The sequence below is a fragment of the Oxyura jamaicensis genome, chromosome 2 (assembly GCF_011077185.1).
Source record: "Oxyura jamaicensis isolate SHBP4307 breed ruddy duck chromosome 2, BPBGC_Ojam_1.0, whole genome shotgun sequence".
In the NCBI taxonomy this organism is placed as follows: Eukaryota; Metazoa; Chordata; class Aves; order Anseriformes; family Anatidae; genus Oxyura; species Oxyura jamaicensis.
In genome coordinates, this window is record NC_048894.1 from 61,506,182 (window position 1) to 61,533,995 (window position 27,814).

Consider the following 27,814-nt stretch of genomic DNA (forward strand, 5'->3'; position numbering starts at 1 on the left):
TGGAATAGGCTGCCCAGGGAAGTGGTTGAGTCACCATCCCTGGAGGTCTTTAAAAGACGTTTAGATGTAGAGCTTAGGGATATGGTTTAGTGGAGGACTTGTTAGCATTAGGTCAGAGGTTGGACTCGGTGATCTTGGAGGTCTCTTCCAACCTAGACTATTATGTGATTCTGTAAAAAATAAAAAAATAATAAAAAAAATGCTAGCATAGAGCAACAGCATGAGCAATAAAAAGGGTTCAGACTTCAGCCCAACAAATCTTCTTGTTGCTTTTTCTGGCTAGTGGCAGATGAAATTTCTGTGATGACAATTGAGAATTGCAAACAAATCAAGATTTGTAACAAGATAACTGCCTTCAATAAGGTGTCTGCTTATAGCAGCTTTTACTTTTAATAACTGGTCCTTGTAGAAAGACCTGAACGATCTGAAAGGTGTAGAAGCATCTACAATCTTTGACTTGCCCGAATTTTGTTGTTGAAAGGAGAGACTCTTCTACTATTCTGAGTAGTCTTAAGTGAGTGTAAAAGGATCTGTAGTTCCTAATTTCTCTAGTTATAAAAAATATTTTTAAATAATATATTTTGCAAATTGAGCCTAAACTTGTTCTTGATGTACTCTGTTCTTTCTGCCTTTCGCATTTACACTGAAGATTTTAAAAGTATTCAAGTTAATAAAAAAAAGTCGTGAATAGGGACAAGAATGTGTCATGCTGTGTTGTTACTAAGTTTGACATAAATAGGTTTGCAAAGTCTGAAATGTGGACTTGAATGTTAAAATTTAAGCAAATTTTATTTTCAATTCCTCACATTCGTGCAATGGAACTGATTGCTTTTGTGCTCTTCTTTCCAAGTGATGGTAGTGTCTTTATTCTGTTCAAATTTTTAATCAAATGTATGAGAGTGAACTTGACTTCGTCAAAAATTTGATGTTAGGGCAAGATACAAAGTAAACTCTATATGGAAAAAAGAATAACAATAGTTCAGTAATACTGATTTGTTTAAAGCTAATAGTTAGGGCTAGAACTTTCCAAAACTAGTGAAAATCCTGCTTTATAATGTGGAACAAATATGTATTTTGGTAAACATCAAGAAAGATACTAGCATGTTCTATAAAAATGAAATGTTGGGTATTTTGATTCCTTTCTTGCTGGCTATATCTCATCTTTCTCAGAGAAGCTTGCCTAATTGGATAAGATTTATGCAACCTACACAGGAATTATGGGCTTGATAGTGCTATATAGATCTGTGTGTGTATAATTATTTTAACTATACACTTTATGTATGTACACCTGGAATTAACGTCAATTGACTAAGTCTTCAGTATCTCTCTTGTTTAGCTCTGTGCAAAACAGTGAACGTGGAAAGAAGATTGGAAACGTGATGGTTTCTACTAGCCGAAATGTTGTGCAAACAGGAAAAGCTGTAGGTAAGAAACTTATTTTGAACCTTGGATCTAAGGTTGGATCTAACAACATGCAACTGTAACAAGGGAAGTTCAGCCAGGGTGTTAAAAAAGTTTCTTCACTGAGAGGGTGGTTGGGTGCTGGAACAGGCTCCCCAGGGAAGCGGTCATGGCAGCAAGCCTGCTGGAGTTCAAGAAGCAATTGGACAACACTTAGACATAGGGTTTGATTTTGGGGTGGTTCTGTGTGGAGCTAGGAGTTGGACTTGATGATCACTGTGGCTCCCTTCCAACGGAGGAGATTTTATGATTCTAGTCCATTTTTAAAGAAGCATCCTATATCTCAGTTTTATTTAATTTTAAGCCAAGTGTACTTTATAATATACATACAAAACAGAACAACATTTTGAGGGGTAAAGGTGCTGACTGGGGCCCTGTATATTGCATAATAGTGGAAAGAGAAGCAGCTAGGCCAAAAAAAATAGTGTTAAATCCTTCTCCAGCATGGGCTGGAGATGGACATGGGAAGAGTTCAGTTAAAAGCTTTTGTGTAATGTAGGAGTGCTTAGACCACAACGCTATCTTCTGCATTGAGCTGTTCTCACTTGTGTATCACTATGAAACTATAGAGAGCTGACTGAACTCCTAGGAAGAACTTGTGCCAGTTTCTGCAGGTTTTGCAATAGGCTGTAATTTTCTGGGAAAGTATTTGTTACACTTGAATAGGGGCACCTTCATCACATTATCTTTCAGTGCAAGAAAACATGATTTCGCCAGTTGGAGAGATAAGAGTGCTATAGTTGTTCTATAGTTGCTTTGCCAAAAGTTGTTCAGCCTGATTTTTTTCACTCCGTTGGAGTCTTACTACTTTCTTTGCTGCATTCTCTGGCTTTTCAGTTAGTAGGTCTAGCAATCTGTCCGGGGCAAAGGACAATGGAGGCCATTCCTGCTGAGCTACTGTGTTGAAGTTCTTTGAATGTTTTCTGACACATAATTTGGGCTTGGGTTTTAAATTCCGAATTGGAGAACTGGTTGTTTGGTGCATTTAATTATTTATTTATTTGGCTTAGGAGCTTAGTAAAGATAACATTACACTATGAACGCTTTCTTTTGTTTTATAACGCAGGTCAATCGGTTGGAGGAGCCTTCACAAGTGCAAAATCAGCCATGTCATCATGGTTTTCCACTTTTACACAGTCAACCCAAAGCCTCGGCGACTAGGTGATCGTTTTGCACAGTGCTGCTGAATGTTTCAGGTGCAATGGTTTCTCTGAGCTGTAATAAGACTGCTCCAAAACGTAGTAGTGGAGACTAACTATCCAGGACCAAAACAAGGCATATGTTGCTTGCAAGCAGATGTGGAATGTTATCATTCAGTTTCACTAGAAATATAGAATGGTGAGTGTCTCCATACGATGGGATGGCATTTGCTGTACATTGGTTGTGTTTAAAATGATTACTTTTCTTTAAATCTGAGCCTTTATAAAGATACTAGCAAACAGGGCTTGTTGCAAGCCAAATGTGTTTGACATTAGATTTGTACATTTTCATGGATGTTGAAGATATTTATGTAAAGTAGTTATATTTTTCAATCCAAATAGCCAAATGTTTGTGAACTCTTCTTATAAATAAGCAGAGTATGACTACTGATTCATCTTCAGGTTGGTTTAGAGAACATGTCTGCAAAAAGTATAGGTGCAGAAGCCCTTAAAGGATTCAAAGCTAGGTGGCACTTTTTTGGTTCTACCTACAAACTGGAATCAGCCGGATGCAGAGTAAGACTGTGGCTGACTAAACGGTGTTTTTCCTTTTTCATCTGTAGCCATACACATTAATCTCTCTCTAGCTCTCTTTGTGCCTGCAAATCTGTGCAACAATTGTAAAATCAGTATTTTCTTGATGTTATGCAGTGGGCCTTCATAACTTTGCTTATGTTTTGGCTGTGTTTTACCCTGGGATGTGAACAGGATTCCAGTTGGAGAGATCTCTTCAAGAAAAGTATTAGAAAGCAATTGGCCAAAATTGGGATTGAACCATAGAGTAAGACCTCACAAAACTGTCTGTTAGGATATAATTACAACATTAATGTAATTACATGCATATGAATACGAAGTATTAAAATTACTTAAAATAGTACAGTAGCAAACTTCGCATTTTTTTTGTTGCTAGTAAAGTTATGAAGACTCTTCCAAACAGAAATCAGCTATATGGATTTTTCTTTGTCTACTCAGGGAATGTTCTATTTGGATAACTACTTTTTTCACAGGGAAAGTAACACCAGAATTGAGGAAGCAACTGAAACAACTCAGTTCTTAACCCTGCATGAAAGAATATAATAGTTTATTTGAAAAGATGTGGTATAATGCTGTATTTCATATGGAATGTGCACATGGTGTCTTCTGTATGCAAACATTCTACTTCCTACATTTTGTGCTCCCGACACAGATTATTTCCTGTTTCTTGCAACGTGAATGTGTCTATGCCTTCTAACATCCCCACGATAGCTGTTAACATTTTGTACATTACATCATCAAGTATTCCAACCTTCCTGTATTGGAAGGCTCTTAGTTTATTCCCTCATCATTATTTATTAGTGTTCTGCAATTCTCTTTTCCAGGGCCAAGATTTCAAGTCAAAGTTATTTCTTCTATTCCACAAATAAACTAGCTGTATATGAGATAAATAAGAAGGTTCTAATGTAATTTCTTTAAGAAGTTCTGATTTCTTCAGGTGCATTTGAAAATCTAATAGAAAAGTCAAACTTGCATCATGTAGTTACTCTCCAACAATGTAAATTTCAGTTTTAGTGCTTCAAATAGTGATTCAGAAAGACAAGATCTGTTTTAAAGTGTTAATTAATTTTTTCCAGGACAAGCTAGATAGAACAGCCATGGAAAACCTGAAAGTACACAGCTGGTTTGAATAGCTTCATTTGAGAAGGGCAAAAAGTACACCTAAAGCTCTACTTAATCTACTGCTTCTGACATACAAGTAAAACGTATTTATAGAACCTTAAATATTGCTTCTGGTCTGTGTGTGCATATGTATATCTCCTAAAATTTCTGATATTCTTTTCTGTTCTATTCCACAACTCTGTAATAGTCAATTATATCTTTTTAAAGATTAAGAAATACTTGTACGAAGACCTCTGATGCAATAAGACTAGGGATGCAGTTATTCACAATGATTGTAGAGCTTTCTGATTCAGCTTGCAGATAAGAAAATAATCACTTGCTGTTATGAAATCACTAGTGTTACCTATTGTCTGGGTTTTAAGTGGTCAGGCTTCATGTTGTAGTGAAGACTGAATATGGTCTGAAAGATTTAAGCGCCTACAAAATTAACTTCAGCAACTTAATGATAATTTAAACCTAGGAGCTCAGAGTAGGGCCACACAAGTAGTTAGCACGTGTACAAGCTATAGAAACAGGACCTTCATGGGTCCTTTTTAATAGCTTTGCCTCTGTCACCTCTTCACCTTAGCTGTTCTGTAGAATTCTCCTCTGCCCCAGATTTGTACAGCTGATTTGTTAGTTCTCTGCATTTCCCTCACTCCCACAAACTCCCTTGCTGACCCAGGGATTTTAGAAGATTGTGTGTGTTTTGTTTGTTTTAATTTTTGATTCTTCTTAATTTTTGATTTTTTTAATTTTTTGATTTCTGAGGAAAGGCAGAATGAGGTACCCTCTGCATTGAAAAGCTAATGGCTGCTTGCTGCTCTGTGTAGGGCCTGCACTACAATGCTTCACAGTTTTTTCTCCTATGGATAGAAAAGAAGACATGACAGATCTCTTTCCCTGCTGTCCCAGCTGTCTCTGTTGTGGAGTCAAACATGCAACTTGATCAAAAGTATTTTCCTTTCTTCTATGTTTCAACATAAGGTTGGAATAAGAAACTTGTATTAATTTTTAGATTTTAAGAATCAGCTTCCTGCTAGCAAGTTGGACAGTGATTTAAACTCATGCAGTGGGTTTATATGATCATCGTAATAAGTTGTCTTCATTAATGTGTATGCTTGCTCTTTAACATTTGCTTAAACTTGCTTTTGGTCTGTAGGAGGGATACTGAGCTTCATCTGAATTCACGTAGTCCTCTTTATTGAATGGTTGTGACCTCTTCAGATAAATCCAGTATGAATGCAGGTTATTTTCTTCCCCTCTGTTCTAAAATTTCAAATGCAAGTATTATTTATTACTTATTCAAAGGGATTCAAGCAGTCAACTTTCATTTCAAAGACACCCATTTCTGCACGGCAGTAGTAAATGAATCGGAGGCAGCGCCTCTTCTGAGTAAACTCTGAAGGCAGTGTTACAGCTCAGTCATAATGTATGTTGCAATGATAATTCTGATCATTAATGTACAGTGTGAACTGATTTACAAATAATACCATAACACTTTTTTCTCAGCTTTCTGGCGTCAAAGCATCAGCCTGTGCTATTTGTAGGTACTAACATTTGAGGAACTACCTGTTGAGTATACACAGCTACAAGTCCCCAAAATAACACAAAATTAAGTATCGTTGACCTAATACTCCATTTGACTAAAATGTTTAGCATTTTTCATTGTTTTTCTGTCATAACCTTAATTCATGCGCATATCTGACAGGTTTTTCCTCAAATGTAACAATGTAATAATCAGTTTTAGATCACTCTCCTTGTACGTTGCATTTGTTTGACTTTGTACATCTGTTTTAAGCACCTTTGTAATTAAATTTAGTATTTTGTCGAAACAAGCTTCTTACTTCCATAGAAATTATTACTAAGCAGAGAAACTAATATGGCCATATTTAATTGTAAAAGTGGAGGTGTGAATGCAGTTTTTAAACATAGAAACGGTTACTTGATAATTGAAAATACAAGTAATGTATTTGATTTTTCTTGTGCTGCTTGAAAATAAATACATCAGCCTATTTAAAGCTCTGTCTGTTCAAAAAGCTGTATTAATTTGAGAATTAATCCCATTAGGAGACACTAGCAGGCATGCGTTTTTGATACTGATAGCTGCTTGTAAGACACTGTCAGTCTTTTTGAAACTTGTCTTCTATTTAAACTGATTATGGATGTTGCGTTTGCAAATTTAGGGTGAGACGTTTTATTCCCCATTGTGTTCTGCTCGTTGTGAATCAAGTTAAAGTCTTCAGTAGTTCACAGGCGTCTCTCACACCAGTAAGAACTTTAGGTAGGACTGTAAAATTTTGAACTAGATTTAGTTTCAAAATAATGCATAGTTGATGTGGATTGCAGTATCTAGTCAAAGTCAGGATGCTGAGTAAATTAATTGCTATATATTCATCTCTTTGCAATTGTCAGGTATTCGTTTGAGGTTTATTTTGAAACTTGAAAACTTCTACTGTAACTACCAAATCATTGCTAGCTAGGCACAGTGGCAAGTTACTGGTTCCAGTAGGAAGAAACTAATGGCCTTGAAGAACACTTAGGTGTGAGTTAGACAAAGCGTATGTCTGAAAAACTATCGTAATTCTCTAAAATTGTTAATAAATAAATAAATCTGACCATATGCAACTAGTTGTTCAAAGACAGTGAAAAATAAATTAATATCATGTTCATGCAGTGCAATTGTACTTTATTTAGTTATTATTAGAAAGAGCATTATTAAGAGTGTTCATAAAAGGTGGAAACGTTACATTATTGTAATGCAATTAAAGATTTATGAAGAATTCCTTCACTCTGTTTTTACTTTTTAATATTGTGGTGGAGGATAGATTAGAAGGAGGTGCAGAGCTTTAATTGTGTGATGTTTCTGTTCTTGACCCTGTTCTTTATCAAAGACTGGAACTACTATTTAGGTTCATATACAATACATTTGGAGAGGGATCACTTCTGTTAGTGTCAGTGAAGTGGTGAACTTACTCTCCTTATTTTATTCCCGGTAAGGAGACATGATGCACATGCGTGACATCTGCACAGACAGCTAGACTTCCAAGTCTTATCACAGCCAAGATTAAGCTATCTTGTTAAGTCCTTTATTTCTGTAAGGATTCAGAGTTTCCTAACTATAGACAATTGATAGATGTTTTTGTTGTTTTGTAGCCTAAATTTACTAATATTGATGAAAGCATAATTACTACTTTCCTCAGTAGTAGCAGAGAATTACAGAATCATAGAACATCCTGAATTGGAAGGGACCCACAAGGATCATTGAGTCCGAACACCTACAAAATCCTCTTTTCTTGTCTTCTTCTAGATCACTGAGAAGGTAGGAGTGGTTTCTAGATGAGGTGAACATCAAGAAAATCAAGAATGTTTAGACTGAATGAAGAACGCTTATCTAATGTGAAGGCAGATACAGAGTTGTTTTCTTAAGAACCATGTGGGGATATTACCACTTGATACTACTGAAACAGATGGAAAATACCTAAGAAGCAAACCAAGTTGCTCTCTTACCTCTGAATTCAGAGACTTTACAAAATGCACACAGAAACACAGTGGAGAACTTGAAAAGAGGAGGCATATCAGGAACTGTCAAAAAGTAATGCTGAGGTGAATGTCTTAATACCAGATGTGGTTACAGTCCTTTGCTGCTCTTGATAAATTGGATGTATGTGTTTTGAACTGCATAATGCTGTGCCCCAAAAACTAAGTATGTCCACTTAAATGGTGGAAATCCTTTTTCAATTTTTTCTCTTTGATAAGAACGTGTTCTGAATTAAATTAGCTAGCAGTACCTCTTGCGCTTCCTAAATAAAATTTCAGCATGAAGATTTAGCTTGATGTCTAGCACTTATTTTGAATTGACTAGAAGATCTATATTATATCACTATCTTTTTAGCACTTTTTTTTTTGTCCTGCTTTCTGGATCTTTACTCATATTGATGCATTAGAGGTGCCAAGGGATTCATGTCTGTATTCAGTACACTGTTCAACATTTTAGGGAATTAAGTCACTTAATGCTTCTGGTGAGAAGTCATTCTTCAGCAATGGTTTATCTACAGCGCGTGGACACCTTTGCTGCAGCAAAGAAAAGGTTTAGTTTCACAACTCCAACCAAACCACAAGAGCTGACTCTCCTGTCTCTTAATACAGAGCAGGAGGCAGCTTAATACAAGCACAGGCAGATGGTTTTATTGCTACCACCTTGTACCTGTCCTGTCTCCTATGCTAGTCCTTTCTTCCACATCAGAGTTTCTGTAGCTCAGTACTGACCCATTATTCAGTCTGCTAGTACTCATCCTCCACAGAAGCTCAATGGGTAAGAACTCTGCCATCCTAATTGTTCCTCATGGTCAATGCAGTGGGAAGGAGATGTAAATAACTCAGGAGTGCAGCTGAACAGAACTTTGGTGTTAAGGGCAAGCCTGCTCCAGAGCCTGCCCAAGCTAAAGCTCCTTTCATGTAGGAATCCAGATCCAAAAGGAGAAAATTCCTCAAGGTAGCTGTACATGGAAGCAGAGAAGGAGCAGCACTATCCTGCTGCTGCTAAGTTGTGTCCACGGGTGTTACTCAGAACTACTGCAATGCAGAAGGAGCTAGTGCAGCTTTTCAGAAGCATTGAGAAGTGGAAGGAGAAATGATACGAAGTACCAGGTAGTGCTTTAAAACAATTACCTTTAAAGTTTTATCAAGTCATTGTTCCAAAAAGTTAACTTACCCATCTTCTGTTCTCCGTAACCTTGACACAATTGACTGCCCTAGTTTTGACTACTCCCCCTAGAACAAAAATTAAACTTGCAATTAAGGTACATAGTTAAACTGTAAAAATGAGTGGATGCACTAAAAATATTAGCAGAAGCCAGATCCTCTTTTTATTACTTCAGGTAGGGGGAACTTTACATAGGACTTTGAAGTATTTCTACCAGAAAAGAAACAAACTTCTTGCAAACATAGCAAAGCTTGAGGACGTGAAGCTGTCATTAAAACCTGTTTGTAAATGGACTTCAAAGTCAAGTACAGGATGAATAGGCTAGCATTAGGTGGAAGCTTTGTAGTGAGATATTACTTTAGAAGTCTTTGAAGGCTTTAATCATCTTTGCTCTATTTATAAAATGAGAACTGCATTTTTTTCAGCTGTTGTCTTTGTTCCCACAGAGGTTTTTCTCTAATTTACCACTAGTGACTACTTCCAGGCACATGACAATGCTTTGCCTGCAGAATTTCCTTCTTAAATGATGAAAGGAAGGAATTCAGACTTCAGACTAGCATTTGCCAGCTGTTTTCCTTTGGGGTCAAATACTGACTGCAGCAGCTAGTTGTGTAAGTGAACTTACAGTATGTCTTTAACAAAGTCACTAGAGCCCTCTTAGACATTTAGCGAGTCTTGTCCTTAAGTACTGTATTATTACAATTAATTTTACATAAGGTACTACATAACCTTATACCAAACTGTTCTAAATAATATAGAATGCAGAGTAACAGGAAGTCATGTAGATCTTCTATATTTTATGTTTTCAGATGTATACAATTAAGGATAGTTGTTGGTACTATCAAGCAGCTGCAACTTAGGAAGTAGGTGAGTGAAGTGCACCATTTGGGTTTTACCTCACTTGTTTTTGTATGTACATGCTTTTAAACTCAAGTTGAAAGTTCTCAATAACAGAACACACCCTTCAGTAGCTCTAGATCATCTGCACTTGAATTTCAGTGTGTCATAAAGCCTGACGCTGTTGTGGTACAGCTTGATAAAGCAGGCATGTGTGAGAATGATCTCCAGCACTAAGCAGGCCAGTCAGGCTGGAGCTACCAAGAGTCCCCCCAGTATTGATGCCTGAGGTAGGTGATTCTCCAACCTGCACTACAAAGCAGTACCCCTGTTCTCATTTGTACTCCCTTGAAATGGCCAATAAGTGGAGGGACAGGGTTACAGGAAAGCAACATCAGCAGGATCCTGAGTCACTTCTCCCCTCTTATCTAAGCAATTCAGCTATCAAAACAAGTTGATGTAAATGCAGATATGTTGTCACCTTCATTGTTCAACTTCTATGTAATGCTCAGATTGACTTGCGTACCTAATTTCCACCATAACAAAATATACATCTCCAAGTTTTCCACAGCTTAACTATTTGAAATTGCCTTTAATAAATAACATGCTAATGTTATTAATGTGGGGGCATAACTGTATCAGCTTCAAGCAGAAAGCACACCCAAACTCAATTGGATTCAGTCTTTTTTAATAAATTAATGTCATTCAAAATACAGTGCCAGAACATGATGCAGCTGAACATGCTAGTAAGGTTTGTCATGAAGCACCTGTGTTCATGTTAGGTTGGCGGTGCCCCACTACTGCTAGTGGTTCCTGGGATTAATGCCAGAGCAGCACTAGTCATCTGCTCTCCTGCACACCAAGCACAGGATATTCCTGAACTGTTGCTTCCCCCCCTCCCCGCAAAGTAAAAAACCTGATAGCTAAGGGATATCTATACACAATCACACTACAGTAATGCTTGTTATTAAATTAACAGAAAATAAAGACCTGGTTAATCCACACTAAAACTTTGTTTTACAATGGAAAAATACATCAGCAGCAGGAAGTAATATACATGAGCCAATGTTACTGTAATACAGAATGTGGAGGCATTTACTGATTAAAGCTCCACAAAGACCCGCACTATGAGGGCTGACAATTCCTATTGCAAGCCCAGCAACTTAAGTCCACACCTGGTAAACTACCAGCTGCTTGGAAGACCTGTATTCTAAACAGACAGGTATAAGTTAGTGAAAATAGAGTACATGCACCTAATAGTACAGCTTGACTGAACCTGCAGTCATTTTGCCCTGCATGTTACCATACAATGGAAGATCTACCCTTCCTACCACAGGTAGATCCATGGGATTTGTTTCTTTTTTTTTTTCCTTTTCTTGAATGGCATTACTATACCAACATGGATATTAGTATTAAGTGCAGCACAGTCCTTTAATTAGGCCACACTGACAATTATATAACTAGCACTTAAGTAGAATATCCAGAAGTAGTTCAAATATAAGTGGAAGATACTTTCAAAACAGTTGACATCATCCTAGAAATAGTAATTACTTTTTTTCTGAAGCTAATTTTCCTGAACCAAGACTTTATAGAACTAGAAATTAACTCTTTAGACAAGTCAGATGTTTAAGCTCATGATATACATATGTTTCTCAATTATCGGGTAATAGTATTTCAGATAATGGAAGCATATCTGCTCATTTCACTGATTCAAAATCAATTGCTGCAACTGTTAGGTAGGGCATAGAAATACAATTCATGAAGGACAGGTTTAACATTTCTCTTTCCAGACCTGTTCTTTCACAATCATTTATTTCAAGGTAACTGCGCAGAATCAGTTGTGCAGTCTAACTGGGGAGCTATACAGGTGGTAAAGTAACCATCTCCCCATCCAGCTGAAATTCATCTGCTCCATCAGGTGAAAAGAGGTATGTCGGAGGTTTCCACGGGGACTCTTCAAGGCAAGACGGATACAGCTTTCCTACAGTGCACCGGAAGTCCTTCCCCAGGTCCCACAGCACACGTTCTGGAATGTGCTGTCTCAGAAACCAGCGGTCGAGTTCCAGGTCATACTGATAAGTGGCATACTTGGCTCTCTCATTCATATGGGTTTCTCGTATGAAGACACACAAAGAATTAGAGATGACAACAGCTCTAACACACGGGTCGGAATAGCGCTTGGCAGGGACATTAGCTGCCATTCTCCACTCATTTTTATTCACATCGTAGATTTCTACCGTTACGGAAGACCCATCTACAGTACTACTTGGGAGCCTTATACCAGAATTGCTGGCAATATGCAGTCCTCCAATGTAGAATATTTTATCGCCAAAAGCAGCAGCTGAAGCAAAACATCTACTTGTCTGTCGCATAGCCATTTCTACCCAAGCATCTGACCTGGGAAAATAACAGTACATCAAGTTGTGTGCCATTACATAAATGCAGTTGTGAACTGCTACTGCTGTGCTCCACTGCCACGCGCAAGGCAATGGGCTTACCATGGTCCATTCATCTTTTTCGGTGTCATATCTTTCTACAGTTCTCCTGTTGAGCTCTCCGCCGACACTGTCACCTCCAATTGCATAGATGTATCCTTCACAACAGACCAGGGATGGCTTTATACGAACAAAGAGCATCGGTGTCTTTGGGAACCACGTGTTTTGCTGTGCATCAAACCAGTAAAAGCAATTCACAGTTCTGAAGGCAGCCTGGAGTTTGCTGCTTTTACTATGATTGGTTTTCGTGCTTTTCAGAGGAACTTGCCCCCCTGCTATATAGATATCATTGTCGGGAGTTACAAGCGTTCCAACCTTATGCAAGTCAGCAGGAGGGTTGCAGAGTTTGTAAACTTTTTCTGCCTGTGGGCTGTAACAGACAGAAGAATAAAGACTACCAGGGTTTTCAGCAGCAGCTTCAATGAATATCATCATCTCCTCTTTTGTCATACCGAGTCTGGGCTTGAAAAACTTGGGCATAGATTTGTACAATCCTTGCACCACCACTGATTTATCGTTGGGTGGTAAGCCTTGAAACCAGGCTCTCTGTGTTACTTCTGAAAGTGCATCAATACGGATTTGGCTAAGAACAGAGGACAAATACTGGGATCGCGATTCCGTATTGTACTCCAGCCATAACATAGCAGCTTCACGAACTGTCTCCTCCTTTTCCACGTTTAAATTGTCACTGCTTAAAATATCTATCAGTAGATCATGTGACAGTTGCATGAAAGCCTCCTGGTGGTACACAGCTGTGAACTTGTGCTCTACCATTCTTTTAGCACTCTGTTTTAACTCCTCACAGCTGAAGAGATCAGCAAAACTTAACAGACGCACACAATTTTCTGCATTAATTTTTTTGATTAAGTATTCCCTACACCGCTGTAGCACATCATCTACCTGTAATGCAAAGAGAAAAGACACTGAGTATTGCCACATACACTCTATGCCTTCACTTAGCAGCAGCAGGTAAAAGTACTTGTATTTAAAAATCAGAGTTTAGGCCTGGAATGTTCTGTATGTGTACACGCACGTATGCACAAAAATACAGCAGTGACTTAAGAGATTCATGCAGATTTAGGAAACTGCATTATGATGGCTGCTCGAGAAACTAATGATATAAACATTGTAAGTGCACTGCTTTACTTCCAGCCTCCACAGGACCATAAAGGAAAGAGTATACATGAAATGCATCTTGCAGGCAACTGCTGTCTGTACTAAGGAAATTGAACATTAATATTTTGGAATGACTAAACAGAAAGGATTATCTAACAAGTTAAAGAAAAAATGGTTCAGAGATTAGCAGCAGTTATTCCACACTCAGAGGAAAACATTCCTACCTGTAAGAAGCAGGCAGTCTCATAAAGCTGTTCTACTGTGCTGTCGCTTATTGCCAAGTTACCCGTGTATGCATAAGCTATGATAATTTGTAGTGTGGCTGCATCCACATTCCTCAGGTGTACATGTGTTTGTTTACTTTCACTTAGCCCGCTCATGAACATGGCTCTGAAGAAAAATATACATATTAACAATAAGTACTGGTGGTTCTTATCTTAAGCAGTCACTTTATCACTTTTAAGTCTTCAGTGATTATTCACCAAAAGGTAAACAGTCTTTTTGGTTGTCTGTTTAGAGGTATTTAGTATTTTCCTTAGGCTACCATCTGGTAATAAAGATAAAGCACTTGTACCGAACATTCAAAAACGAACATCAGTGCCTTCTACAGAAGAACTTTACATATATGCAAACTATTTTGTGTTAATCAGCAGAGAACTCTAATTTTGAAATTTTAAACTTCTCTGTTAGGCAATAAGAAGGAAGAAATATCCTTCAGAAAAGGCCATTTATACATATACAGATAGGTTTGATTATAAAATGAAAAGAAACAGATCTACAGAATGGACTGAGCTAAGTCATATTAAAAAGCATGCTCCTCTGGAAGGAAGAGAAAGCTCAAAAAATGGAGCAAGCACTAGCACTCCATGAAATATTTCTTATATACCTTATATATACACTTATATAATGTGAATATTTCTTATTCACATTATGCAGTAAACTTCAGGTTTGTAGACAAAAATCAATGGCAGATTGTATCAGACCTGGTCTGAGAAAAATAATAATCCCTTAAGTTATCTCTATTACACCTTCCTGAAAAAAAATAGAAAGGCATTTTAAAGAAAAGGTTATTACATCCCGAATGCTTTATATACCTATTTCCCATTATGTTGCTTTTTTTTGTTTGTTTTTTAAAGTTGTAACAGTTAAAAAGTAACTGAACTCTGGTACTATGAACCAGGTACATGCTCATTTTCTTAAAATGGCTGAAATCCCTTTTAAGAGCTTTATATCAATTCAGGTTTGGTAGTATTGATGATATGGCAAATTCAGCTTAAGCTCCTTTAAATTTGGAGCTTTTCCAGAAACCAGACCTGAGAGAAGTTTGGAGGGACAGCGAGTGCACCCTGTAGTTCCACCTGCAGGCACAGAGGTGAAGGCGCCATGGAGATGCACTCCATGAGTAAAGCCATTCCACAAATACCTGAAATACGGTGCTCCACCACCTCTCCTCCTGCCCCAACTCCATCTCTGTCCTCTTCTAAGCTCCTTAACTCAGACAGCCTGCATTTGGGGGGGGGGGGGGGGGCCGTAAGCGGGGCAGGGGGGAATCACTGGCTAAGTGAATGAGTACCTCAACTTGCCAGGCAGGTTGTTAAAGGTAAGCAAGACACTAAGAGTACCAGAGAGGCTCCTCTTTGTGGAAATTAAGGAGGAGCTGTTACAAATTGTGGCTCTAGCGCATGCCTACACACAGCTGAGCAGCATGTGCCAGAGCTGGGCTGTTTCTAGCAGTGCTCAAGCACAGATTTAGAAGGTAAGCTGCCTAAAGTCGTAAACGATGACTGGATCACTAAGAGATGCTTTTCTGTTCTTCCCTCTCTCCCCACTGCCGCCTTCAGGGCTATCAATTTTTCATAATAAGGCTAAATTTAGGAAACTGAGCATCTTTTTGAAAACCAAACTAGAAAAGAAAAAAACAATATGATAAAACCACAAGCTTGATACTACTTTTAACCAGAGCCAAAACCTCATTCCATAAATAATAAACGCACATATGAATAAGAGATTTGACTGCATATTATAATGCTTCACACTGCATGGACTCATGACAGCTTTCCAACCTTATGATGAGCCACTCACACTAAATCTGGCCACATTTCCAGGGGCTGTTACTTTACAGACTGTTGGAACTGTGTCCTCTGCAGCAGGCCAACAGCAATAATCATTATCTACTGATTGAACAATACTTGTTGCTAAAAATTGTACTGGATTCATCTGAGATAAAAAAAAAAGGAACAAAAACAATAGCAGTGACAAAAACTTATGTGAAAGGAACTCATCCTGCAGTAGTTTCTCACGTTAAGTTACACTCTAATACAAGCAAGCAGACAGAATACAGGCAACATTTTTAAAGTGTTCTGTATAGAGAGACCAACTCGGCAGGAAAAAAATTTGTAAACCTCCTGATGAAGTGGGAAAGAAAAGTTAGAATCACTGCACAGTACATCAGGGAGACAGAATATGCATGGATGTCCCCAAGACTAGTTTCAAACTTAAAAATTCCTTCCAGGTAAGCGGATTTATTGTACTGTTACTAACAAAGAATGATTAATCACTGCAGAAAAATGCATGGTGTCCCATCGAGGGCTTACTATAAAAGAATCTACTAAAAGCAGTAGCACTTCTCAGATCTTATTAGCAAAAAGTTTTGAGAAAACAAAAAGCAAGACACCCAGGGAGCAGAAGCTGGGATTAAAAACTCAAACAGCATCTCAGTGAGGGAAAAAAAAAAAAGTGTGTTGTGTTACAGCAAGACTCAGGCAAGAGTAGAGTTTCTGGCTTCTTTGCTGAGCAGAGAAAAAACAGATGATTCAGAAAAAGAAGCCACAAGCTTGCACAGCACTCCTTACTTTCAGCAGAGGCTTCTGCTGAGAAAGTACAGATAATACACACAACAATGAGACTACCATAGCCAGCTCTCAATAATCTCTAGTTACCTTGCCTTGGGGGGAGGAACAAACATTTTTAAATCTTCTCTAAGTATGAAAAATAAGAAATTTACTAATACAGGTTCGATTAACACCCTAGAGAACAGTAACCATCACAAGTGTGACTTTCATTTTGCACTTACTGTAGAAAACAACAGTACCTATCCAGAGTAAGTCACAAGATGCTGGAAAATGTATTTTACTCTTTTGATGTTGGCAAGTAATGACAGTTTGTGACTTGCTTGCTACACTGTTCTCTACAATACTCTGCAATACATTATTTGTTAATCAATTAAGAAATACCACACTCAACACCAGATACCATAGATTTCCGTGAATTAACAGCTCCTGCTTTGAATACTTACCTGAAATACGAGCTGCACGTTGCAAGAACCATCTTATGGCAGGGAAATTCGGTGCCCTCAACAATCAATACTATGTCAGTTAGCAACTGCTGCTCATAAAAGAATTTTAACTGCTCCAGCAAAGACACAGCATATTCACTATTTATCTGCCTCTCGTCCTGGGTAGACATGACTGTATTCCATTAATATTTCCAGGACCAGAGTGAAAAGTCAAGATCTTTTTGCCAGATAAAGGTCAGCTGAATATTTCTGAAGTAATCAGGGAAGAAACTGCAGGAGATCTGTAGCCTTCAGAGGCGATACTGTTAAAAAAAAGGGCAATGTTATCTTGAACTGCTGAATCAATGTTTCAGACTTTGACCTACATTAGGTCATCATTCTTTGATTCAATGTAACAATCTGTTCAGAGACTTTCAAGAATATTTGCAGGGCTCCTGTTGAGATTTATAATGACGCAGCAAACGAATGACCCAAAGTGAATTCTGAGGTAGGTTCCATGGTAGCATCTCATGATCAGTGGCTGCACTTGAGTGACTGGAAGCAGGAAAATAAAATTAACATTAGCACTTGTCCAAGAAACAGTTTTTCCTTTCACAGCTACCCCTTAAAAGTAACAACTTATTTCTAAACAAGTACATATTACTTGCACAAAAAGTCTTGTAGAAAGAACATTTAAACAACAAAAGTATCAAAAAAGAAAAACAGAAGAGTTTGCATATGGATTCTCATCAAGATCTATGCCCATAAACTAAGATAATTTGTCCATACAACTTCTAAAGCATGGAGAGAGAAAAACAAGGTTCAGGAAGACTAATCCTCTTCAAGAGATACCCAGTTTTCCCCACTGAGTACACCTGCATATTTCCTTCAACCATGGCAAGGAGCTGCTTAATACAAACATGAAAAAGTGACTTTTTTTTCCCCTGTTGGTATGGTTTTGTCTACTCAAGTCCTATCAATACCAGGCCTGCTAAGAATATAAATGCTGTTTCTTCAGTATCCCATCATTTTCCAACTAAACTCAACATCATAGTCGATCCACTTATTTCACCTTTGACACTCAACTATAGAACAAGCAGAAACAGAGCTTAAGGGTTTGAAATCCTAACAACCGATATTCACAATGCTTATTCAATCCATCATCTCCATGCGGGAGGGCTTCATGTATTGACATTCCCCATTCCATTTTTCTCCCTTCTAAGCCATTTCAATACAGACAGGTAAGCATGACCACTGCTGACAGAAGAATAGAAAAATAAGATAACACAAGCAAAGGGATGCTGGAATAGCACAAGTCAAAAAACCTGGAGTCATAAAAGCAATGACCACAGGTTATCCAAGTCTGTTTTCTTGTTTGGACATTTCTACTTGTCTTAAAAAGGGTTCCAGTCCCACACCACCCCCATCTTCGTAATTAAGAATGGGAGAGTTACGACAATAAAATTGTCATCATAAAGGCCATCAGAATACCATATCTATCAAATGCTTCCACATTTATTTAGTATTGCACTGTTCTCTTACATTCCAAAACTGAGTAATAACCAGTAACACACTTGTCAAACGTCTAAGACATCGCTATCACCGCAGTTCATAAAGAACAGTGAATGCAGAAATATACTTTACCTGAAATGACATACTTGAAATTCCACACAAACTTCCAAGATTTAGTGCAAGGTGAAGGCGAATCCCTGCCAGCCATATCAGAGGTATCTATCAGCAGAGCCCTGCCTATAGCACAGTTTAAAAACAGCTGTCTAACATTCACTCAAGCAGATATGGTTAATTAATGCCACTTTAATTACTACTAATCTAATGCCACTGATCTATTCCTTTTTCAGTGAATACGCACAAATAGTGATCTCAAGCTCTTGTTTTTAACTGGCTATTTAACTGGAAAAGTCAAAAAAAAAAAATCAAAGCCCATGTTCACGAGAAGCCAGTTAATAAATAAATAGAAAAGATGTTAATATTTGGAGGAGAACAGAAAGACCGCTATGTGCTGTTAGAACAGGTATTAGCATGAATTCTTGACTTCATACCTTCAAGTTTCAGGTGCACTTAAATGCTGAAGTCAAAAAAAAAACAGATGTCTATCAAGAAATTTGCTTATCCAAAGCAAGGACTTGCTACAAGTCACGTCAACTTTTCACCAGATGAGTATGCCCCCTATCTGTACGTTTACTGACCACTATCCTGGTCATCTGATAATAGCTTAATGTGCAACCTCATCAATTGACAGATTTTGCACTGAACTTTATATGGCTACGGAGACATGCAGACTTCCTAAGTGCATTAGACCCACAGAAATAAATAGCTTGTGGCTCTACTGGTATCCAGGGTCTCTCTACAGCATTGTTTTTCCTGGATTAGGAGTAAAGCTTCAACAATACAAGCGGGTGCACTGCACTTGGTTCAGGCAGAACATCAGTATTACTAAGCTATGGTAACAATTACTTCTTTTATTAAAACTTCCCATTAGACTATAAATCTTCAGGAACAAGGAAAAAAGAGCAAAACTTCAGTATACACTGTTCTAGTCATCAAGTAACAGAACCAATTCAAGGGTCCCATGGAGAAATTGATGTACACCAGCTAGTAAGATTAAATACATTTTTGGCAATGTGGCTGACAGTCAATGACTGAAAAAGCAGACTCGTTCAACAGAAGACAAGTTGAAACTGTAAAATTAATTACTATAAATAGCCAGAACATTTGAGTATGACTCCTGGTGGCAGAAAAGATCGAGTAGATGACAGAAGTCTTGTTGCAGAACATTTATGTGATGTGAACCACCTTTAAACTGTAAATTCACAGAGCTGGACTCCGGTTTACAGCTGATCTGGCACACTCTCTCATGCTCTCTCATACCAGGGGGTCTTCTGTTGTTAGGAACATGCAATGCACTGAACTCCTGCTTTCCACATCCACACTGTGTTTTGCTGCCAATGATAACCATTCACTGAAGAACAGAATTTTGTATTTGTCACAAAATCCAAAGTTGCATCCCCCTCCTTTCTAGTGGAACCATACTAAATTCTTAGGAGAACAGTTCATCAAGGATCTCTAAGGTCCTGTTTTAGAATCACCACTATTTCAGTCCTCACTTGCCCAAGAGAAGTGATTTTTTGTCCTGGGTAACTTCTTGGAAGTCAGCTGTCTACAACAGGATGGTAGATAGCTGCTGGAAGGGCATAGTGGTACTGGACTGCAAACTAAATCAAGACATTACCTGGCAATCCAAACTAACTCCATATCAAGCTGGAGAAGAACATGAAGTAACAGGTGGATAGTAAGGTTTGTTTTTAAGTAATTATACTTTTTAGCTGAAGTAATTTTAATGAGGTGGCTTTAACTCTTGTTCATGTACTTCAAAATCTGTATTAGACCATTACAAAAGTTAGTCAAATGGTACTGAGTTAAGGGAAAAGCTATTAATTGCTTTCCTTGAACCTGTTTGTTTTGAAGTCAGGGGAAGGTTAATGAACAGATACATCCTGTACTACATGCATAGAAGCATTGCCCTGTGTCATCTCTACAATATAAGTTGAACTATTATCTACTATTTCCAAATTAGAGGGAAAATAATGAGAAATATAGATAAAATATTCCTCAACTAGACTAATTTGTCTTTATCTTTTTTTTATTTAAAACCAAGAACTAGCTTCTTTTTTTTTTTTTCCAAACTGCAAAAAGAGCAAAACATATATAGATGTTTTGTTGTTAACTTCAATGTTTTCATACTAGGAATAGAAATACTTTCTTCTGAAAATGCTGGGTTACATGCCTAACTTCCAGTAAAGTTCACAGAAATGCATAGAGATCTATGAAATCCTCACCAGCTCCTATCTGCATCTTCAACCATCTAAGCATCTCTTGAATTAATTTCACCAGTTACAATCAACGCTTCAATAAACCTGCACGTTTGGGGAAAAAAACAACAACACACACCTTACTTCCCTGGACATTCAACCTTTTTAACCTCGTTTTAACTAATAAGAAGCTTTAAATACTACTTTTGTGCACTTTTAATCAAATTCCAATTCCCATCCAAGTGCAGCTTCACAAAAATCACAAGTAGAAACATGTCTAAAGAACTGAGTCATTCACTATTTTTAACATGATGTAAATCAGAATTAAGAACCAATCAACCATATGCCAAACTACACAACAAGTGTGTAGAGAGAGCAATGAAAGTACCAAGTTTAGGTACTTTGATACACAGTTACAGTTAACAACATTCTGAGTTACACATCAACATGTTTTCAAAGTGTATACACCAACTAATGGCAAGGGGGAATAGAATACTAAAAACGATTAAAATCAATTATTTAAATCAATAGACCTAGCCAACTGATCTCAAAGATAGGAAAGCGAAGAAAAAGGAGTTAGAAGCTCTGGATTCCTAAGTGATGTATCAAGTTTGCATCCTTGGCAGCAAAAATGAAATAGGTAATTGATTAAGCAGTTCCAGACTTAGAAGTTTTCCTCTCTTCTAAAGCCATCAAAGGTATCTTTGATACGACTGTAGTGCAGAAACCTGAGGACATCAAGGAGATTCTAATGAGGCAAGACCATAAACTCTCACAAAAACTAAGGACGGATTTATTCCTACAATGGTTTTATCTCAAAAACTACTGTTAACTTGGAAACGAATACTATTTTCCATATGTATTGTGACTGAGAAGGAAGTTACAACTTTGAGGTAGGTAAACTTCCTGGAACTGGACAGAAGCTAGAGACTGGAAGTGCCAGACTCCATGCTAACAACATGTTTGGTCGCAATGCACTCCTCAGTACCAGTTTCTTTCCTGTTTTTCTGCTCGTAAAGGAAGTTATACACTAAAGGAAATACCTGCTCAGAAATAAAATTAGCACAAGATAAACCAGCAACTCAACTTGGCAACTGGCCTTCTGTGTTGAGCAGAGGTAGTTTCCATCCCCAAGGGCATTTCTGTTTTGTTGAAAGACCTGACCTGTCTTGGAAAATTAACTTTTGAAAATAAGTGGGCCACAAATGTATCTAGCAAGATCTAGCCATGTATCCTGTCTGTATAGAAAAGCGTTTTCTTTCTCTGAACTCTAGTATGTTAATGAAGGTAGACAGCTTTCTTTAAGAACTTAAAATGCACCGTACTGCATGCATTGTTCCCACAAATATAATCATATCTCAGTGATTATTTAACTATAAAGTCAAGTATTTCTACATTAAGAAATGAGACGAGTAATTAATGCAATCTAACCATAAATTACTTCCTGAAATGTTAGAGACTTAAAATGGATACCTTGTTTATCCCTGTAAAGTTTATTCTTCTAGTTCAACAGCTACTAAATTAAGGAAGAGACATTTTTGGATTTGCACCAATTACGGTCTGTTTCACAATCACATGACCAAAATCAAAACATCTGCCAAAAAAAAAAAAAAACACAATCAAACATGCTAAGCAGCAACATCCTTCTCTCTGTTTCTGCAAGATGCTAGGGATGCAGCACAAAACAGAACTGGATCCTTTCACTGAGGCTAAACATATCGTCAAAATAATTTAAGGTGTGACACCTGTACCCAAATTGTGAGACTACACAACTAACATATTGGAGTATATTACAACATTGAACTTTTAAGGGTTTCTAAAATACATCATCTTAACAAAACTCACGCAGACGAGCTCACAACAGAATACAACATTTCAGGTCCATGATGATCACAAGGTGATGTAGAAAGCCAAGCTTTGGCTTTGCAGGGAAACCTCAAAATGCAGATGCTAAACACAGAGACAATCCATCTCTAAATCATTGTTCAAATCATTTCAAAAGCAGCAAGACATCTATCCTGCTCGTAGCACAAATAACAAACACTGGAAAATCTTAGGCACGCAGATGGCTAATTTCAAAGCTATTTTGCGACCCTTACTTCGCGCTTAGCCTATAAAACTTCACCAATTGCTATCTGCCTCTTCAAACCCACACATAAACAGCGGAGACCACCCACGGTCGCTGTAGGTACCAAGGCCACATCCACGCACGCTTCCAGAGGCGGCAGGAGGGGAAGGCGGACAACACCCAGCGGCAGCAGTGCCCCTTGCCGTGCAGCCCTGGAGGCCACCCTCACCCCCTGCCTCTCCACCACTCCGGCGGGGCGGCCCCCCAGCCCTACCTGCCGCCGCTCCGCCGACACGCTGCAAGCCCTGCGGCCGCTCACCGCGCTGCACACACGACGGCGCCTGCAGCCGCGCGGGGCTAGAAAAGAGCAGAAACGGTAGGCCGAGTTAGGACTATGGGGTTGTTTGTACCCGCTCCCTCACCTCCAGGGCCAGGGCCAGGGCCAGGGCCAGCCCGACGGGGGCCCTGCCCTTCCTTTTCCCCCTTCCCTTTCGTACCCCTTCCCTCAGGCCCCTCAGCCCCCGGCCCAGCCCGGCGGGACCGACCTCCCGGCACGTCCCCTGCCGCCCCAGCGTCCCGAGGGCGGGCAGGCGGGCAGCGAGCGGGGCCGAGGAGGAGGAGGAGGAGGAGGAGGAGGAGGAGGAGACGGGGGGGGGGGGAAGGCGGCAGGGGCGGTGGATCCGGTCCCGCCCGTGCTGCGGAGGCGGCGCGCGGCACGGCGCAGGCGCGCTCCGCCCCCCGCCTCACCTCGCGCCGCGGCCGTTACGCGGCACCGCGCATGCGCTTAGATGGGAAGCGGGGATAAAGCCGGCGCGCCCCCATTTCCCCTTCTTTTCCGCCCACCCAGGCAACGGCGGTCGCCCCGCCGCGGCTCGCCCCGCCCCCTGTTCCTCGCGCGCCGGCCGTTAGGCGCGAGTGCGGGGCAGTGCTGAGGGAGCGGGCGCGGCCCTGCCCCGCCCCAACGGCTTTCGGGGAGGGGGGCGAGGAGGCCGTCCCCTGGTCTGAAGGGAAAATAGATATCCTGACTGAAAAGCGGGGAGCGGGTTTGTTTGTTTATTTGTGGGGTTCCGTACGAGTCTGTTTGGGCTCTCCAGCCTTCGTCCGCCAGGAGGATTTTCACTCTACAGTTAAATGCGGGAGTTGGGGATTTGAAAGTGTGCCAGACACAAGTGGCTCACAGGGAAGGTGCAAGAGCTGCAGTCCCTGAAAACACAAGATCAGTAATTCTGCCCAGAAAGAGCCCGTGTTACAGGTTGTGCCTTAGGGCACAGGGCAAGCCACGCTCAATATTACAGAAAGAAAAAAGGGAAAGGGCAGGAGAGCTTCCCAGCCTCGAAATGCATACCATCTGCAAGCATCCACACCTCTCTGCTTCTCCAGGCACTTGCCCACCTGTGTACTGTGTTCCTTGTGCCTGCTTCTGCCACCACCTCTCCCAGCTGTGGTGGCCACTGTGGTGCTCCCTCACACAGAGATGGGGACCCGTGGCCACTGCAGTGCTTCCTCATGAAGAGATGGGGACCTGTGGCTGCTGTAGTGCTCCCTCAAGCAGAGATGGGGATCCGTGGTGGTTGTAGTGCTCCCTCATGCAAGGAAGGAGATCTGTGGCCACTCTAGTGCTTCCTCATGAAGCGATGGGGACCTGGGGCTGCTGCAGTGCTCCCTCATGCACAGATGGGGACCTGCAATGCTGCCCCTCCAATCCCCATCTCCTGTAAGACCAGGACAGGGTCAAATTATAAACACACACTTAATAAACTGCTATTATACACAGTACAGTACATGCTAACAGCAATAAATACTTCCCACATTTGCACAGAAAGAATGTTGTATTTGTCAGTCTACTTGGCTGTGCTGGAAGGGCAGATCACTACTCCCTTAGTCAGTTCTAAGCAGCTGATAAACATTAAAAACAAATGTAAACTTTGTCTTGTGTTTTCTGACTTTTTTCCCCACAAAACCTTTCTTTAACAGTAGTTTTTAAGGAGATAAGTAATACATTTTTTGACATCTATTTTTTCCACTTCTAACATTATAAATGGGATATATTAGAGTGACTTTGGGTTGTAATTTAAATGCCTGAAAGATGAGACTGCCGGCTTTGTTCGCACAAGATAAGGTTCTTACTGCACTTCCTATCCTCATGTTTTGATTCTTCGTCCCACGTATTGCTGGGAAAGCGCCCCCACATCTCGGTTAAATGAGCTGCAGGTGGAAGAGGGAGTGGACAAGTGGCAGCTGCCTCCCATAAAGACGGTGAGTGGAGAAGGGGGAGTAGTTTCTTGTTGAGCTGTAAGTAGGGGTAGTAGCGTGGACCTTAGCTTTGAGGGGCTTTAATGGAGGATGAATAGTTGGGTTTTTTGTAGGATTTTTTGTTTTATTTCTTTTTTATTCTTTACATTTTTCTTCATTAAAGGTCAAAATCATTTTTGGAGCTTTGGCTTAACTAAGCGAGAGGAGGCTGTGGGTTTTTGGCGTTTTGGCGCTTGCAAGAGCAGGGCTGGTAATTCTAAATGGAAACTGGAGAGGGCTCCAGCCTTTCCTGAAAGCTTTCTGCAGCTCCTTCAGGCGTGAGCTTGGAACAGGTAAGATATTTTTTTTTTCCTTATTTTCTTTACCTTCAAAGTATTTAAGTTCTGTGAGCACTTGAGTGGTAATCTGTGACTGTGTAGTTACTACATCTGTGCCCTCTAATTTCTTATACACTTGCTTATAAGATGTGTGTCATCATGCTCATACTACTTGCACAGGTTGTTAGAGGCTAAACAGTGTATTAATTAACTTAGGAAATACTTAACTGTGGGAGCTCTGTCTTGTGAACTTCATATGGCTCTGGGTGGGGACTTATGCACACAGATTTGTTGTTGTTGCCTATCATTTAACTTATGCATGAGATAAACTAGCTACTAGTGTTATTAAGTATATTTTAAGTAAAAAACCCTAAATGAAAGGATTTTTTACTCTGGTCTCAAATACAGTGGTAGCATCTAGAAGTGCTTTCTTTATAAAGCAAACCTGATTGCTTGAAACTTTCTATTGCTCTATTTTCTTGTCTTCTTGAGGCCTCTTGCTCAAACCTAATAAACCAAAAGCTAGTGTTTTTTTTAACTGGTTGGGAAACTACTTTGTGAATTTATGCATGAAAGACCACATCGAAGTTACTGGTCTGGTGGCTTTAAAATTTAATAAGAGACTAACTTGAAGGAGTAATATTACAAATAGTATATAAAAGCTTACTTAATAAAGGGCAACCAAAATCTCTGACTCTAGTGATTTAAAGAACAAAGTTAAAATTTCTTAGTGACTAAGTATCCTTTATTGGCAGCGTGCTGGATGCACGGGGGATCCTTCTGCCTAACATGCATAACTGAAGTGACAAGCTATCTCATATTTATACAGCAAAACAATGAGTATTCAATTAACGCCTATACATATTCATTACCTAAATCGGCCCACTCTCGCTTCATATGCTAATTAGCTTATTAGTCCTTTGCACTTGCACAGTATTCTCTGGTGGTCGTCCAAGTGGTCGCTGGGATGAAGTAAGATGTCTTCATCAGAGTTGAACTTTTCACCTTATCTTCTTGTGCATGTTCTCTGAGTCTTTGGTCTCAGTCAAATCCATAAGGTTGGTTTGTTTTGGTTCCCAGGGTCCAAGGGCCCCCTGTTATCTAGGCACCTTGCAAGTGTGACCTTCTTTTAGTCCTCCTCCTTACTCCCTATCATAAAACTGTGCTGGCAGCTTTTAGTCCTCCTCTTTACTCCTCATCTGTGCATTCTCTCATGCTGTATTTGCACGTACATTTTGTATTTTCCCAGCGCAGCACAAGCGCGGTACATCGCAAATGTAACATTCTATTTTCCAAGCACAGCACATATTAAGCAATGACTGTTGCCTACATATTTATTCTTAATCAGTTGCTCTCTAATTTCTAATCCCATGTTCCACTAGCAGTAATGACTTTGATAGTAATTATTTTCTATTTAGTAGACAGTAGCTTTTTTCAGCGAAAACCTGATTTCATTGGGTTAGAAGTAAAGCTATGAAGAAAAGTGTCTGCTGAATTCTGACACCATAAAATCGTCAAGTCTGAGGTATTAAAGTGGTTAATCCTGATCGTTTTATTTTCTTTTTTTTTAGTGTTTAAAAAAAATGAATACTGTCTCTGCTTCAGAAAGTGGATCATATTCCACAAACCACTTGAGGCCTTTTTTTTATGCACAGCCAACAGCACAACAACATCTTCTAAATCCGTGGTATCTCAGCCATACGTATAATCCATACTGTGTACCTGCACTAGGTAAGGCATGAGAGCTATCTGGCATCATTCAGCTTAATAAGTCATTCCTAGACTAGATGAGAAGAATGTGTGTTAACAAGCTGTTTGAGAGTTTAAGTAAAATTAATGTAATGTTTTAGTTGTCAAAGATTTGATTTATGAAGTGTTAGTTAATTATGGCTTATGTGTGCAGGAAAGCATCTGTTTCTGGAGAATGGAAGCTATGCAAGATAATATCTATTATCATACAGATACAGAGCTCTAGAGTATGTGTAAGACTTAATGTGCTTGTATGAGCTCTGTACATATGTTATATGTATGTATAAACTGAAAAAAGTGTATTAAGTACATTTTGCAAATGGTATACCTATGTTAATTTCCATCTGGAGCTGTTATCAAAATTGATACTGTAGTACAGTGGATGAAAGAAGTAGGAAAAAATACAGAAAGCTAAATGGTACGTGCTCTAGGGAATAAAATCAAGCTCTGATTTAAAGTGTAGCTGTCCAGATAAGCTGTTCTGTAACAGGACTCCCTGGGTTTCTGTACAAGACTTGTTTTGAAGTGTTGATAGTTAGTGTCTTGTCAACCTGTCTGATCTTGTAGTAGTCCCTGTGTATGTGAGCAACTCTTAATCAAAGAGGAAATTCTAATCAGAATGACTTCTTTCAGAAACAGGGTATTTCTTTACTCTTTTTTATCCCTATTTCATAGGCTTCCGAAGTGGGCATCCATTTTTTCCATTTTATTCTGTGGCACTCCATGAGTACCCTGGATTCCTTGTTCCACAGCATCCAGTGCATGCAAGAATCAACAGAAGGTCTTATTTAAATGCTCCCCCACCCTCTCCTATGTTCTATTACGCAACCCGATTGAGACACTATAGTACCCCTGGGAAAAAAATGGAGACAAAA

At 39.4% G+C, this 27,814-nt stretch overlaps 2 protein-coding genes and 1 long non-coding RNA gene across 6 annotated transcripts in view; 2 read left to right on the forward strand and 1 right to left on the reverse strand.

The window, feature by feature from the left end:
• The window catches only part of AVL9 (AVL9 cell migration associated), a 43,050-nt gene extending 38,632 nt beyond the window's left edge, over positions 1-4,418 (forward strand). For both annotated transcript variants that reach the window (XM_035319326.1, XM_035319327.1), the window contains exons 15-16: positions 1,337-1,425; positions 2,528-4,418. In XM_035319326.1, the coding sequence (XP_035175217.1) occupies positions 1,337-1,425; positions 2,528-2,622 (184 nt within the window). In that variant the 3' untranslated portion in view covers positions 2,623-4,418. The remainder of the gene's footprint in view (positions 1-1,336; positions 1,426-2,527) is intronic.
• A 6,086-nt stretch (positions 4,419-10,504) lies between these two features.
• KBTBD2 (kelch repeat and BTB domain containing 2) lies at positions 10,505-22,558 on the reverse strand. Of its 2 annotated transcripts, none has more exons than XM_035319329.1 (4): positions 22,026-22,558; positions 17,109-17,277; positions 13,673-13,838; positions 10,505-13,232 (listed from the first exon to the last, which is right to left on the reverse strand). In XM_035319329.1, the coding sequence occupies exons 3-4, from the start codon at positions 13,832-13,834 to the stop codon at positions 11,697-11,699; spliced, it is 1,698 nt and encodes a 565-aa protein (XP_035175220.1). In that variant the 5' UTR covers positions 13,835-13,838; positions 17,109-17,277; positions 22,026-22,558; the 3' UTR covers positions 10,505-11,696. The 2 variants fall into 2 exon arrangements, with proteins under 2 accessions (XP_035175220.1, XP_035175219.1); XM_035319328.1 differs by having other exon boundaries at positions 16,744-17,277; positions 22,026-22,556.
• Positions 13,291-27,802, forward strand: LOC118162896. 2 transcript variants are annotated; one of them, XR_004748705.1, is made up of 4 exons: positions 13,291-13,301; positions 24,930-25,205; positions 26,762-26,921; positions 27,615-27,802. It is a non-coding gene; the product is annotated as an uncharacterized LOC118162896 (long non-coding RNA). The 2 variants fall into 2 exon arrangements; XR_004748706.1 differs by lacking the exon at positions 13,291-13,301 and adding an exon at positions 24,245-24,876 and having other exon boundaries at positions 25,037-25,205.
• The last annotated feature ends 12 nt before the right edge of the window (positions 27,803-27,814 follow it).

Bases quoted from the DNA above. Each gene is read 5' to 3' on its own strand.
- KBTBD2 (XM_035319328.1), bottom strand. From the start codon at position 16,913: ATGTCTACCCAGGACGAGAGGCAGATAAATAGTGAATATGCTGTGTCT. The intron at 13,839-16,743 runs GTAAGTATTCAA...ATTTTTCTTCAG, and splicing joins ACGTGCAGCTCGTATTTCAG to AGCCATGTTCATGAGCGGGC. The intron at 13,233-13,672 runs GTAGGAATGTTT...TTTGCATTACAG, and splicing joins AGACTGCCTGCTTCTTACAG to GTAGATGATGTGCTACAGCG.